At 40.4% G+C, this 15,225-nt stretch overlaps 1 protein-coding gene across 2 annotated transcripts in view; it reads left to right on the forward strand.

The window, feature by feature from the left end:
• The window catches only part of MSH2 (mutS homolog 2), a 95,055-nt gene that overhangs the window by 65,225 nt on the left and 14,605 nt on the right, over positions 1-15,225 (forward strand). For both annotated transcript variants that reach the window (XM_037895870.2, XM_037895871.2), the window contains exons 9-12: positions 5,613-5,736; positions 7,961-8,111; positions 11,503-11,600; positions 14,138-14,383. In XM_037895870.2, the coding sequence (XP_037751798.1) occupies positions 5,613-5,736; positions 7,961-8,111; positions 11,503-11,600; positions 14,138-14,383 (619 nt within the window). The remainder of the gene's footprint in view (positions 1-5,612; positions 5,737-7,960; positions 8,112-11,502; positions 11,601-14,137; positions 14,384-15,225) is intronic.

Here is a 15,225-nt window from a genome sequence, read left to right on the forward strand (position 1 = left end):
TGTAAGTGTAGTTAAGTTCTGGAATATGCTTCCAAGGGAGGTTGTAGAATCTCCATCAGTGGAGTGTTTTAAGAACAGGTTAGACAGACACCTGTTGGGGTTGGTATACATTTACTTGGTCCTGCTTCAGTGCAGGGGGCTGGATGTGAGGACTTCTCTAAGTCTCTTCCAACCCAACGCTTCTGATTCTGAGAGAGAAAACCCTGACCTTTTGGTCTGTTTCTGAAAGTAAGTGGCAATGATCACAATTGATTATTGTAGACTATGTTCAACAGTCCTGAAAATTCAGAGTTGACATCTTGATGTCCTTTCACTAAAATAGGCCCTATGCATTTCTGTAACAGTAATTTTTAAAGTGTAAAATAGCAAACATGATTCATAGATGTCACTAATTTCCCCAGGTGGTTAGTACTATATATTAATATTCTGTTCACAATATATTTTTTCAGTCATTTCAGGAAAAGTTTTTATTACTGATAATTAAGGCTGTGAGTCTGTCATGGAAGTCACAGATTCCATGACTTTCTGGGACCTCCGGGGCTTCTGCAGAGGCCGGTGTGGCTGACCCGGGCACCGCGTGAGCAGCTCAGGAAGCCCTTAGGTCAGCTGCACCAGCCGCTGCTCAGGCAGTCTTGGGCCACCACACCTCCCTCACCCCCAGCAGCAGCAGGAGTTTGGGTGTGGGAGGGGGCTCAGGACTGGGGCAGGAGGTTGGGGATGGCGTGGGGGCTCTGGGTGGTGCTTACCTTGCAGGGGCGGGGGGCTCCCTGGGAGCGGCAACATGTCCTTCGGCTCCTAGGTAGAGGTATGGCCAGGCAGCTCCATGCGCTGCCGCCGCCCCTGCAACTCCCATTGGCTGTGGTTCCCATCCAATGGGAGCTGCGGAGCCAGCACTCAGGGTGGAGACAGCATGCAGAGCTCCCTGGCTGCGCCTGAGCCTAGGGACATGTCGCCACTTCCGGGGAGCCGTGTGGAGCCAGGCAGGGAGCCTGCCAGCCCTGCTAAACACCCTCCCCCTCCCCAAGCAGCAGTGGGGGTCCCAGGCTGCACGCTGCTGCCCAGCACCATGGCGCCCCTGGTCTGCCCCGCCCCCGAGCACCCAAGATTTAGTCAGGGTTTTTTTCATCTCTGTGCCGTTTTGGTGGTATAGCTTAATAATTGGCTTTCACTTTTTGTTTAAAGGAAGACAGGTCGATTGACAAAAATCCTAGAATTTACAATATATGCTAATAGAGATTTATAACCTTACACTAGTTGGAGACCATCTGTTGATTTAGTTTTATGCTTTGGGACATCTTCTGTTCTTTTCCAACAACTGTGCTAAGCTCTTACCCTTCAAATCACATTCCAACGTGATGTAAATGTTTTTATTGCACTTCTGCTAAACAAAATAATGAATTGGATATTTTTAGTGGCACCTTATAAAATGCACTATGTGGGATTTGTTTTCAAGTCATAGGAGTTAATTAAAATGGTTGTTGATTTGCCAGCTGTGGTTGTACTGGAACAATAACCTTTCCTCAGTATGAGCATTAAAATTTATGCCTTCCGGCTTTGCATTTTGTTAGATTTTTATAGGATTTAACTATAATGGCTGAGTCTAATAGAGAATAAGGTATGACAGAATTACAAGGTGTCATAGCAACCAAGTTATATCAGTAATCCATTCAGAGTAAGCTTTCTGGGGCAGGTATCAAAGAACACTATTTAAAAAGCAGCAGATATATTTGCAGTCCTAATAATGACTTATTCACTTAAATAGCTGTAATAAATATTGATAACCGGATAACTCTTTTTCCATTCCTGTATTTGATTAGTTATCACTTTTTTCCATAGGCTTGACGCTCTGTACATGTACAAAGAGTGTATTAGACTACAGCATTGCCTAGAGGGATCCAAATGGAATAGATTTTAATTAGTAATGGGTAAATATATGCACCTACTTAAGTGTTTGCAGCATTTGAGCCGTAGCTTATTTATTATCCACCCATGTACATTTTTAACATAGCCAAATGTGTCGGAGTGTTTATTAATACACGCCAGCAGTCCTGAGAAAACTAAATCTTGGCAAGCTGAAAAAAGGGCTTTTTTGGGTGGAGTGTGGGGGGTAAGATGGGAGGGGCTAGTTAGTTCTTCTCTTGTTTAGTCAGCACTGAGTTAGGAGATTTGCATTCAGTCTAATGCCCTGGTAAGTGAATGTACGTGGATTAAAACAATGTGACAGAGATACATATGGCTTAAAATGGAACAACTCATGGCTATTTGATGTAGACTTTGCTGACGACATTGCTCTTATCAGTGAAGATGCCAACGGACTACAAAAATGCACAAACCAAGTAAAAAGTAATGGAGAAAGGTTTGAGATACGATGCAAAAAAATATAAAATCATATTAATGGGGACTACAGGGACAGAAATCAAAATTGAAGAGAAACCGGAAAAGGTGTACAGTTCTACGGATCTTGGAAGTACCATCAGCCAATATGGTACTAGTTCCGCGGAAATAAGAAGAAACTGGAAGGCAAATGCTGTATTTGGAAGACTCAAAAACATCTGGCAACTCAAAAACATCTCCCTCAAGACAAAACTGAATGTGTACAAAGCAATTGTTATCGCCATCACAACATATAGCAGTGAGACATGGCAATTTACCAAGAAAGATATGCAAAAGCTGGATGCATTTAATCACAAATGTCTGAGAAGAATATTGGGAATAACATATAGAGATAAGAAGACAAATGAAGAAGACAGAAAAATTACTGGACAAGGCACCCTCTCACAAATAATCTACAAAAGACATCAGTGGCTGGGACATGTGCTGAAAATGGAAAAAGCGCTCACCAAATACTGCCCTTGAATGGAAGCCAGAAAATGCAAGAAGAAAGAGAGGAAAACTTTGAATAACATGGAAAGGAACAGTTCTGAACAACATCAAGCACCTCAACATGAAATGGGAAGATTTGGAGAGAAGGGCAGTTGACAGGCAAGGATGGCAAATGTGGGTAGCCCAATGTGCAAAAGCAGAAGATGGTCTAAGGGAATGCCCTAGTATGTGTTTGATACAGCAATCTGTCCGTTCATGACTGTTGTTCATCTACTGTTCCATGCCCGGAATGGAAATCAAAATCTTTGATCTGTTATGGCAGATTCCATTGAAACTAACTGCATGTTTGTACTCCTTAATCTCTGAAGCCAGGTGGACATTTGGCTATATTGGAATAGGAGAATCCTTTATTTTAGAATTCAGTATCCGTTTCAGCAATGAAAAAATCATTGATGTGCTCTTAAAGCTGAAAATGTGTGCATGGTGATGGTGGCTGACTTTTTATTCCTGCTCTTATGGGAAGCCCAGGAGAGAATAAATCCAGTCCTTCAGTGTTTTCCTAGGGTCTCCTGGTGGATTTTTCCATAGTCATATGTCAGAATGTTGCCATAAAAAAGCATTTTAATGTCTGAAAACTATTGGGATTCACAATTCCACATGTTCTTTCTAAAATTTCCCATACCAGATTGGCAGCTGCACATAGAATGAAGAGAGACTTGGTGAAGGAGAAGAGAATAGCTTCTGTGTTGGGCAACTTTTCTAAATACTGTTAGGGCTACAGTTTGTAAAAAAAATTAAAGTTTAAACTTTCCAGTGTTTTATTTTGGGATAATAGAATGATTATTTTATTATTCTGAAGTTTTATCCAGAATGGCAGATATGATTGATTGGTTTTTTTGCTTGTTTGGTCGGTTTTTTACCAAATAGTTTAGGAACTCCTTTGTGTGTGTTTGTTAATAAGCTGCATCATCTAGTCAGTTCAGTTTTCACAGTTAAGGTTTATAAAACATTAAATATTAGCTTAATCATCTTACCTTGGAGAATGTGGTCAAATGTAACAGTTCTGTTTCAGCATCTGCTAGTGAAGGATAGTTGAGTATAGTCTTCAAATACTTGAAAGTGGCACTCAGGTGATAACAGATCTGTTTACAGGAGTTGGAGTAAGCAATCAATATGCTGGCTCCTACAGACTCTTACTGGAAGCAGTACAAACTGGGATACACACTTCTAGGTGTCTATGGATATAAATGCTGAAAACTTATTTTCATGTTTTGCCTTTTTGTGATTACTGGCTTTGGAGCGGAAGGGAGGAACTGGATTTGGTTTGAAATAGAACATGGGAGTCTTTCAACCTTTAATTTGTGAGTCTGTGTGTAGTCCTAGTTGGCAGGGAACGAGAATCTGTAGTTCCTTGTAGCTGTTTGGTCTGTGTGAAATTAGTTTCTGTGATGTGGCTGCTGTTCTTGTAGGTGAATGGATCAGTCTTCTTGATATGTCAGGCAGGTGATAGTCAATCCAGATGCAGGATTTTTTTCACCAAGTTCAATGCAGGAAAGCTTTCTTGGTGCACAGCTTTCAGATCTGGGGGTGGAAAAACTATAGTCAGGATAGTGTAGGCTACCTGTCCAGTAGTTTTGCTTGAGCACTATTGTTAGGTAAGGAGAGAGAAATGTGCATGCTTTTGTAGTGGGTGGTCCTGTTTAACTGCAGGACCAGCCAAGGTCAGAGAGAGTAAGCTGACTAAATGGATCTTTGATCTTGGATCTTTGAAAGCTCGCTTTCTTCTTTAAGCTTCTTGGGTCTCTTGCTTTCGACAGGCTCCTTTATTCTGTTAGTGTGAGCACTGACCTCAGTGCTGTAGTACGTGCAGTGCAATGCATTCTCTTCGTTCCTGTCTTTACTTTTCTTGAAAATTTCTAAGCACTGATTTTCTTGTTGGTATTCAGGCATAGATTTGTGTTTTCGCCCCATGTTTACCTTTTTATCTTATCTTTATCTGTGGAGGATTTCTTGCTTGAATTCACTACTGCGCTAAATGGATACAAAAAAATAGCCACGCAGTGAGCCTATTGTAGTGCAGTATTAATATTGTTTGTTTGATTTTCCAGCCACCACTTTGTGTGTGTTCTGTGTATTATGTTGGAACTGCTTGAATCACAGAGCTGCAGGACACAACAAGCAGTGTTTAACAAAAATAAGTACCTGGAAAAAACATTGAGTGGATTGATAAACAGGTGTAAATCAGTAAAAACCAAATTCCTTTAATAAAAAAAAGGGTAATTTTTCTGTGAAAATAGGTAAAAACTGAAAATGCGGAACACTACCTATCCCTAAAGAGGTAACTGTAAACCCAGAGTTCCCATGAGGCTGGAGTTCTGGGAAAAGGTGTATTTAAGCTATGGGGAAGTCTGAGACCACACTAGTCCCAGGGGCTAGGCAGTTGAAGCACAGGGTGCCAGGTCTCAGGAGGGACACTCTAGCACGGGATAATGCTTAGAATCTGTTTAGATTCAAAAAGCTTAGCGTACATGGGACCTAGTGACAAACACAGCAGCCTGCAGAGTGTCTAGCCAGATGGGGAGCGCTACCAGGCTTTGTATGTGATTCAGCTAAACTCTCACTAGCTAAGAATATAATCTGACACAAACAATACTGAATTATGAAATGTTGAACAAAAACTATTAAACCAAATCAAACTAAATGACTAATGTAAAAACATTGAACATCTGCATAACAAATGTATGCAGCAATCAAAATAGTTATATTCATTCTCATTCTTCTTTTCGTAGGTGGAAAATCATGAATTCCTTGTGAAGGCTTCTTTTGATCCTAATCTGACAGAGTTGAGAGAGAAGATGAACAAACTAGAGGAGAGCATGCAGTCTCTTCTAAAGACTGCAGCCAGAGAACTAGGTACGGTGGGGTAAAACTCTTTAATACTTTCTTCATAAAGTGCTTTGAGATCTACTGACCATTTAAGAGTAAGGTATTTTTATCTTTAGTTTAATTATTTAATTATTTGTTAGACTGCTGGATGATTTTAATGGTGTTATTTAGTATGGTACGTGGAGAGTAACAAGCAGCTTTATGTCCAAATTGCTTTTTGTGAAAGATGGTGTTTCAGAACGTTTACCCAGTTGCTGCATACCCATTACAGGGTTGTACAGAATTTATTTACTGTAACTGTGTCTAGCCTTCTCCACTGATTTTATTTTTATTGAGATCCTTGGGGAATGTGTATTCAAATATCCTGTCCTTATCTATTCTGGAAATGCCCATTTCTGTGGTATGAAGGTGCATATAAAATGGAATACAGAATTCTATTAAGCAGAATTAAACATTTAAAGACTACAATTTCTTGTGTGGTACAGTCAGTGCAAATCTCACACTGATCAGTAATTTACATGATCTCTTTTAATGAAAATAAAGTGGTAAGAAACTGACAAAATAAATTAATCTAAATTAGTTTTATATTTACATCATGGTTTTGCTCATGTGTCCCTGCTGCTTCTTCTGGAGGTTCCAGATGTACCCTACACACACACTGCTATCAGAATATTCAGTTTTTCTTTATAGATTATCTAGTTAGTCGACTACTTGAGTGAATGAAACTCTGCTTAGTTTGCTGTTTTCCAAAAATGGAGCTAAACTTATTTCTGGCTACTTTGATTGGTTTTTGGGACACAAGTAAACCAAACTTGTTTTTACTTTGTGCTTTTAAACAAAATACCTGGATGAAAGGGAGCAAAAGACTTGATTGGCTAGGACTGGAACTGGGGTTTCCACCTCCAGAAGCATGTATCAATTGAGATAAGCAGTTCTTTTAATACAAATGAGCGTAGCTCTATATGAGGGGTTCTCAAACTTCATTGCACCGTGACCCCTTTCTGACAACAAAAGTTACTACAGAACCCTATGAGGGTGAACTGAAGTCTGAGCCTGCCTGAGCCCCATCCCCTTAGAATCATAGAATCATAGAATATCAGAGTTGGAAGGGACCTCAGGAGGTCATCTAGTCCAACCCCCTGCTCAAAGCCGGACCAATCCCCAATTAAATCATCCCAGCCAGGGCTTTGTCAAGCCTGACCTTAAAAGCTTCTAAGGAAGGAGATTCTACCACCTCCCTAGGTAACGCATTCCAGTGTTTCACCACCCTCCTAGTGAAAAAGTTTTTCGTAATATCCAACCTAAACCTCCCCCACTGCAGCCTTGGGCGGAGAGGGCGCAAAGCCAAAACCCAGGGGCTTCAGCCCTAGGCAGGGGGCCTGTAACCTGAGCCCCACCACTTAGTGCTGAAGCCTTCAGGCTTCGGCTTTGAGGCTCAGACTTCGGCTTCAGCCCCAGGCCCCAGCAAGTCTAAGCCAGCCCTGGTGGCCCCTATTCAAATGGGTTCGCGACCCACTTTGGGTTCCCGACCCACAGTTTGAGAACCGCTGTTCTATATTGATAGTTATATAGACAGTACTTGTACTTTGCTTTGTACACATCATATTAAGTCTTAGTTGAATATGGAGGGAGAAGGAGGAGTGAGAAAAATTGTTAATTGTTAAAAATTAATCCTCTTAATTGCTGAGGATAGGACAAGAAGCAATGGGCTTAAATTGCAGCCAGGGAGGTTTAGGTTGGACATTAGGGAAAAACTTCCTAGCTGTCAGGGTGGTTAAGCGCTGGAATAATTTGCCTTGGGAGGTTGTGGAATCTCCATCATTGGGGATTTTTAAGAGCAGGTTGGACAAACACCTGTCAAGGATGGTCTAGATAATACTTAGTCCTGCCATGAGTGCAGGGGATTGGACTAGATGGCCTCTTGAGGTCCCTTCCAGTCCTGTGATTCTATGGTGTGATGCTTATTTTGTATCCAGCAGCAGGATGGAGCTTTGAGTTAGATAAATGTGCCATTTGATGGTTTACTGAATTAATGGTGGAGGTGAGCAATACATTTCCGAATAAAGTTCAGATGTTTCCTATCTGTAGCACCAAAGACAAGAACATTAAACATGGCGTGCCCAATATCATTTAAATGGCAACCCAGCTGACAGGCAGCATTCAGAGAATAGGGATAATGTGGTGACATGTATTTCTAATGGTGAAATCATTCATTTCTCTTTTCTTTCCCCACCTTACTCCTACTGAAAAGGCTTGGAAGCTGGCAAGAACATCAAACTGGACTCCAATTCACAGTTAGGACATTACTTCCGAATTACCTGCCGGGAAGAAAAAGTTCTCCGGAACAACGCAAAATATAAGATCTTAGATACCCAGAAGAATGGTGTGAAATTCACAAACAGGTATTTGGCAAACATAATTCATCTTTTCAGTTGTTTGTTTTGAGATGCTAATTAATCCCTTTTTGTGTAGACCTATGGGGGTCTTCTTTCAGAAAAATACTGTTCGCATATTACTCCTGGGGGAATTCTGCACCACTGCGCAATGCAGAATTTTGCATTAACTTGCATGCAGAATTTTCTCCTCCCCCCCCCCCCCCCCCCCCGAAATGGTTTGCAGTCCTGCTAGCCACCACTAGGGGCAGCTGGACCTGGCAGAGTCTAGCTCGCACATAGAAGACACCACGGGGGGGGAGGGGGCGGGAGGTAGAGGGTTCCTGGCAGCTGCAGTTCCAAGCACGCCCTGAGGGAAGGAGACAGTGTGCAAGCCTGGGACCCAGCATCAGACTGTTTCTCCCTCTGTATCCCTGGGCTCTGGGCGGGAGAGGGGGCGGGGGTATCTGGGCAAGGGGGGGCCCTGTGGCAGGGGTTGGGGGGAGAGGATACAGGTATCTGGGCCAGGGAGCGTGGCTGGGCTCGGGGGGGGGGGGGGGGGGGGGGAGAGTGGGTTTGGGTGTATTGGCTGGGGGGGGGGGCACTGTGGCTGGATTCGGGGGGGAGGGGTTGTGGCTGTCTAGCCCCCCATCTGGGCTCTGGATGGGGGTGGAATGGTGAAGAGGAACTGGGTTGTCATAGGGGTTTCTTTAACTCTCTACTCCTGGGGGAATTTTTGCCTGTCTGTATTGTTACAGACATACTTGCTGACAGGTATTTTGAAATAAATTACCAAAGTAATTGAAACTGGTGTGATTATGTAGTGTTATTTTGACAATATCTGCAGAATTTTTAATTTTTTGTTGCAGAATGCCCCCAGGAGTAGCATATTTACATATTGAATTGCTTGGTTTCCCCCTCTTCTGTGTAATCATTCTGCTCACAGACTGAAATGTTGTTGAGATAGGCATGAGGGAAGGGAGTGCTGGTGCAGGCATGGCTGTCACTACCACACTTCTAGCATTCCCCCTGTATCCTGCTAGATATTTTTGCTGCTTTGATTTCAGTCCATTTCTGTTGGATGATTTGGCTGCAGTTGACCATAGTGACAGCTACAGTGAAGGCATTCTTGCAGGCTGTTGTAGAAAACAGCAAATTCTAGTTAGCTGCATATAAAATTCAGGGATATTTGAGGTAATCGTTTCCGTCCTCTAGTATATTTTGCTTAATTAATTTTCTTGCGTCTTGGCCTTTCCAAATATGCTGGCTTAGTTTGTTTTGTACATTTGTGTAGATGATCAAAACAAGAATGAGGAAATAAACATTAATTTGATTGAAAGATTACAATGATCTTCAAAACATCCCTAAAATGTAAAGCAGTTATCTTTTGTGCTCTTAGTTGTTCTAAATCTTGTTTCACTTCACAATCCAAAATTGATGTTAAATACTGTTAATCAGCTATTGAAGATGCTAAATTTAACAAGGGAAAACGTCCTCATAGAGGATTTATATTGATAAGTAAGCCAAAGAATCCCTTAGAAAAACTGAACTTTTTTGTAACATTTTTGTTGTGCATAAAGGCACCCAAATAGACTGAGTTGACAGTCATGGAGCTGAATCTCCTCTATTCATAGAATAGGCACAGTAGCAGTGCATGCTTTCCTATACGGCCCCATAGAACCTAACCTGGAGAGTGGAGATTAAAAGGTAGCTTAGAGTTGTATGTAGATATATATTTGTTTGAACATCATGTTGTGAAGCTGCTTGGAGTGGCTCAGGAGCATGAGCACCAACCTCAGGGCAGACTGTTAAGGAGGAGGGCACACATCCCAAATTGGTTGAGAGTTCTATACTTAGATTTCACCAACCAAGTACCAAGTGTGAATTCCTCAGGCACTGCGGTAGCCTTAACATGGAGTCAGACAGTTCCCTTAGGTACTCCAGTCTATCTTGCCTCCCAGATAAGCTTGCTGTTGTGATAGATGGTCCCTTATATCAAAAATCAAATATTCAGGTTACTCTCAGTCCCAAAGGACAAGTCACTTAGCCCAGGTCAGTTGTACTTTAGGTCCTACTCCAAGGATGACAATTGTAGCTAATTCTATAATAAATTAACTAAAAAGGTATTAACTAAGAAAAAGAAATCAGTTATTTACAAGGTTAGAGCAAGTAAACATACCCTTTGGAACCTAAGATTAACTCATTTGTGTGTGTATTGGAAGCTGCTATAATATGCAAGCTCTATAAGTCCTCTAGGGTTAACCCAGGCCAAGCACTGGGGATCCCTTGTGTATGCTTAGAAATCTTGCACCTTCCAAGTCCAGGCAGTGAAGAGATGCGGTTTGTTCCTGTCAGGGATTTTTATTCCCTTCCCACAGAGTTCAAGCTGGTCTGACAAGTCCCCATGCACATCTTCTCTTCATAGGTGTGGGGGGGAGCAATCAATGAAGGCTTGTCCTTTGATGTTCCACAATGATTTGTCTGGTGTCTGTGGGCCTTCTTTTGTTGGACAGGAAATAATACTTCCTGTGGTGAACTAGTATTTAGCACATGCTAGTGCTTCTCTCTTGACCCTGGGGGTTTACAGTTTCAGAGCAAACGCGTAAATATTACCTTATAACATGGGATGCAGATATGTGAGATTACTGCCTGCATCAATTTACAAGCATTTCATAAAGTCTAACACTAAACATGTGTTCATAAACCTAATACCTGTTGTAACAATGCTAACACACAGGTGACCCAGACTGGTTTCCAGCTATGCATTTGTCAATGTTCAATTGAAGCCTAGGGGCCTTGGAATGAGCTGTCTCCTGATCTGCCAGCATCACACATCCATCTAAACCCACCTTATTTGAAGACTATGAATTGTTCATAATGTGCAGTAGCTACTTGAGACTTTATGAATGAAAAAGGTAGACTTCTCATAGTATACATTGCTTTCTTCAACTGTGCACAGCTCTAATATGGACCTCTCTAAGTGTTTGGACAAATCAGTTTGCTCAGTGTCAGGTTTTCCCCCATCAGATCTTCCACATATCACAGTTCATTATAGGGTAGCCAGAGTTCAGCTCTGCTTCTGTCCTTTTAAAAAATAAATCCATTCTCATCACACACACACACACATAGCAAACAGATACATTGCTAGATTTTAAAAATAGCAGTGTACAGACACATTAAACTGCTGCTTAGGGTCACAGCAGTGATCTTCTGTTGGACTGTAGTCTGAACTCTAATCCATTTGTTCAGACCAACATAACCTTAGATGTTCTGCATCTTGATTTTTGGATTGTCCTCCCCAAGTTGAACACACAGGACAATACCTTGCCATTAACTGAAAAAACAAAAAGTGATGTATTGTAGCAAACGGTAGTACAGACTGAGAGAACATCAACTTGAAATATTGTGATTTTGTTCACAGTAAATTGAGCTCCTTCAATGAAGACTACGTAAGAAGCAGAGAAGAGTATGAAGAGGCTCAGGAAGCCATTGTTAAAGAAATCATTAATATTGCTTCAGGTAAATAGGGCTCTGTTAACAAATGAAATGAGCTGAAATGTTTGGAGAACTTACTATAGTCTTCCTTTGTTCCTGTATACACAATGATTTGTTGTTTGCAGTTGGTTTCAAGCAGGAGTCCCTTAACTCCCAAATTGTTTGAAAATGGATTGGTCACCTATTCAGGTGGCCAAAATGTTTAACATTCCTGGATGAAGAGTTATAACTTACCTGGAAGCATAGTTTCATGCAAAGCAGTTCTTAAATCTTTAGGGGACAAATTAAAAAGCTCGTGAACATAAATCCCAAATCTAGGGGGGAAGAAAAAAATGCTGCTAAGCAAGTTTTATTTAAATGAGCCACTAGCCCAGTAAGGAAAGAGCTGACAGTTCTGCATCTTTAAGCCAAAGAATAGTGAAGAAAATTGTAGAAAGCAACACAGTATAAGTGTTCTGTGTCTTTATGAATACTTTCTTGACTGCTTTAAGTCGATCAAAGAAATGCTGGTAGTAATTATTTATGTGAAGCACTGCTCCTAAGAACTGGTTTTGCAGTGGGTTTTGAATAATAATTGGTAAACTTGCAAGTGCATAAAAGGGAGAATGAGTAACCAGGAAAAAAGCTGCTGAGAGGAGGCAAAAATGTTGGGTGCAGAGGGATAAATAATCAATTAGCATTGCAGCACCCACGTGTGTTTCACACTCTGTAGAACTACAGTAGGTGCATGTGTGTGTAGCAACCGTCACGTACTTGAGACCAGTCTGTTGCAGCAGCCTTGTCCTAATGTTTTTTCTTTCTTTAGCTTGTCTCTCACAGCAAATATATTTTGGGAATAGATAGTTAAGCACAGATATGATGCTGAAAAAGAAATGGAAATTACTCAAGATTTCTCATTCTGCCACATAAACTGTTCCAGATTATAGGAACTGTAGGTCCTATTCTATATCTGGGTACCATAATTAAAGAAATACAAAATGTTTAGAAGATGACTGAATCTCTTGCTCTCCACTGAAGTTTTATATTACATTTTGTTTACTTATATCTGGAGTTAAAGGCAGCAAAATCCCCCATAATTTTTTTGCATAAAGCTTGTTTAACTTTTATTCTCAATTTCTGTTGTATTCATTTGCTTAACTATAGTCAGTTGCAGTGGCCTCTTGCATACACTACTACTGTATAGAATTCACTCACACATTGCAAAGCCAGCATTCGTTTGGCTTGATTGGATCGTATTTTCATAGTTTGCATCATGCAGTAGCTATTCGTTATGTCTTTTGCTTTAATATACATTGTGCAGCTGTGTGAAAGCAAATTAGGAGGTTTGTAAAAATGGTATCTTCTACAATAAACATCCAGCAGACATAAAAGTAGGTCTCTCTTGACTCATTTGAAGACTTCACTGGTGTGTTAACACAAGCCCACAGATGTATAATCCTATATTTAAACATAATTTTTCTGTCTTCCTTCAGTGAAGGCAATACAATAAAGAAACTTTCTACAGTCTGGATTGGGTATACAATTCTTAATTGGAAGTGATCTTTTAAAAAAAAGCCTTCATGCTGTTCTGTACACTGCTGTTCAATGAGATGTCAGTGGAGCTAGTTAAAACCCAGTGAGAGAGTTCTAATTTCCCAGTGAAGATTGCCTGGAAGAATGTTCTGGAATGAATTTTTTTTGCACTGCGCTAGTCACTTCTTTTGACATGTTATACCACTTGTAAATATTAAAGTAATTACAGGTTTGTAGTTCAATCACTATAAACACCCCCAACAAACATTTAATGCTATTAACACAGGTTATAGAATTTAAATAACTACGCGGTATGTGCTCTCACTCAACCTTGTTTTTGCGACACATCCAAATAGTGGTCATCAGAGATTGTGTGGGAGGAAAAGATTTCCAGCTACATTGTCATTCTGACCATCTATTTTTCCATATTAAAATAAGCTTCCCCCCTTCTCTAATGCCAGTAAGAGGCAATTAGTAATGGGCATGCCTCCTCCCTATTATAGATTGAGAGCATCTCATCTTTGTGGCCCAAGTGGAGGAATCACATCATGACGTCTTAACTCTCGCTTCAAATGTGGTGTGTGGTGATTAGTCACGCAGCCAAGTACACATTTGTATTATCACATACTATTCATTCAATTCAGATTTGTCACTATCATCTGTAATAGGTGGTCTGCAAAATGAATGGAGTTATTTATCAAAAATGTCTTCATTATTGGTTTCCATATTTGCTTTAAAGCAAAATTTAATTAAAAAAACATGGATTTTGTGACCAGATCATAGTAATTGAGTGGAAAGTATGTGAAAGATAAGTTGAACTCTGATTTGAGATTTTCCATGCAGTTTTATTGTAACTTGCAGTCTTTTGTTTTTCATAGTGTCCACAAAATGCTGTGTGCTGCACAAACACAAAAGGAGGGACAGTCCCTGCCCTAAAGAACTTACCCTATTTTAGTTCAAATTTATGTTAAAAGTTCCCTTGTTTTTTATTTCTATAAATATAAATTCAGTACAGTTATAGATGAATTGTTCTGCTTTTCTTAAAACAGGATATGTAGAGCCAATACAGACAATGAATGATGTGATAGCTCAGTTAGATGCTGTCGTCAGTTTTGCTCATGTATCAAATGGAGCACCTGTGCCATACGTACGTCCGGTCATTCTGGAAAAGGGACAAGGAAGAATTGTGTTGAAAGGTTCCAGACACCCTTGCATTGAAGTTCAAGATGACATAGCATTCATCCCCAATGATGTTAACTTTGAGAAGGGCAAGCAGATGTTCCATATTATTACTGGTAAAAACTAATTTATATGCAATATTTTCAGTTTTCATTTAAACTCAAGAAGCAATGTCAATTTTGAAGTATTTCTTGTGGAAGATGTTTTTAAAAAATAAGTCTGTCAAAACCATTCAGTGCTTTATAGGTGGGGTGGGGGGAAGAGTGGGGAAAGAGACCATTTAGTAATTTACTTATACCAGCGTTGGCATTTGGGGTAGGTTTTGAAAAAAAGATGAGACTGGCTTTTATAGGCCAGTTTCAGCACTGCTTTATTTTTGTGATGGTTATGGTTAATAAGCATGTGTGTTAGAACAAAAAGTGGCCATGATGTACTTATAAAATGTTTCCTTCTGTGCTGGGTACTTCATACACACGGACTCAGCAGTCTTCAAAATGACTAGTCAGCATGATTGTAAGTAGAGGTGTGCTTGTGGGAATGCTGGTCATGGCATTTGGGGTCTGGTAACATTTAAACAGGATTGTTAGGGTAGAGGAGAGAGAGGTCACACGAGATATTTATAAATAAATACTAGAACCTTAGTAAATCCCATAGCACTTTAAAAGATGACCGTGTACGTGTTCACGATTTCTGTGGGGTTGCCATACACTTGAGTCAGAGTTATAAGTTAACACTTAAGGGAATGTTAAATTTCTCTGTTAAATTAACGTACAGTGGACTACTTTAAAAGGTAGTATGACTTAATAAATTAGTGATATAATAAACTCTTGTTTTGGTAACAAATTATAAGGTGAAATCATTCTTAACACCAACAGCATGATTGCCACTGTACATACATGGAGGAAACCGTGGTTTCTGCTTTGAAAGATCCCAGGATCTAACTTGAAATGCATCATAA

The sequence above is a fragment of the Chelonia mydas genome, chromosome 3 (assembly GCF_015237465.2).
Source record: "Chelonia mydas isolate rCheMyd1 chromosome 3, rCheMyd1.pri.v2, whole genome shotgun sequence".
Lineage (NCBI taxonomy): Eukaryota > Metazoa > Chordata > Testudines > Cheloniidae > Chelonia > Chelonia mydas.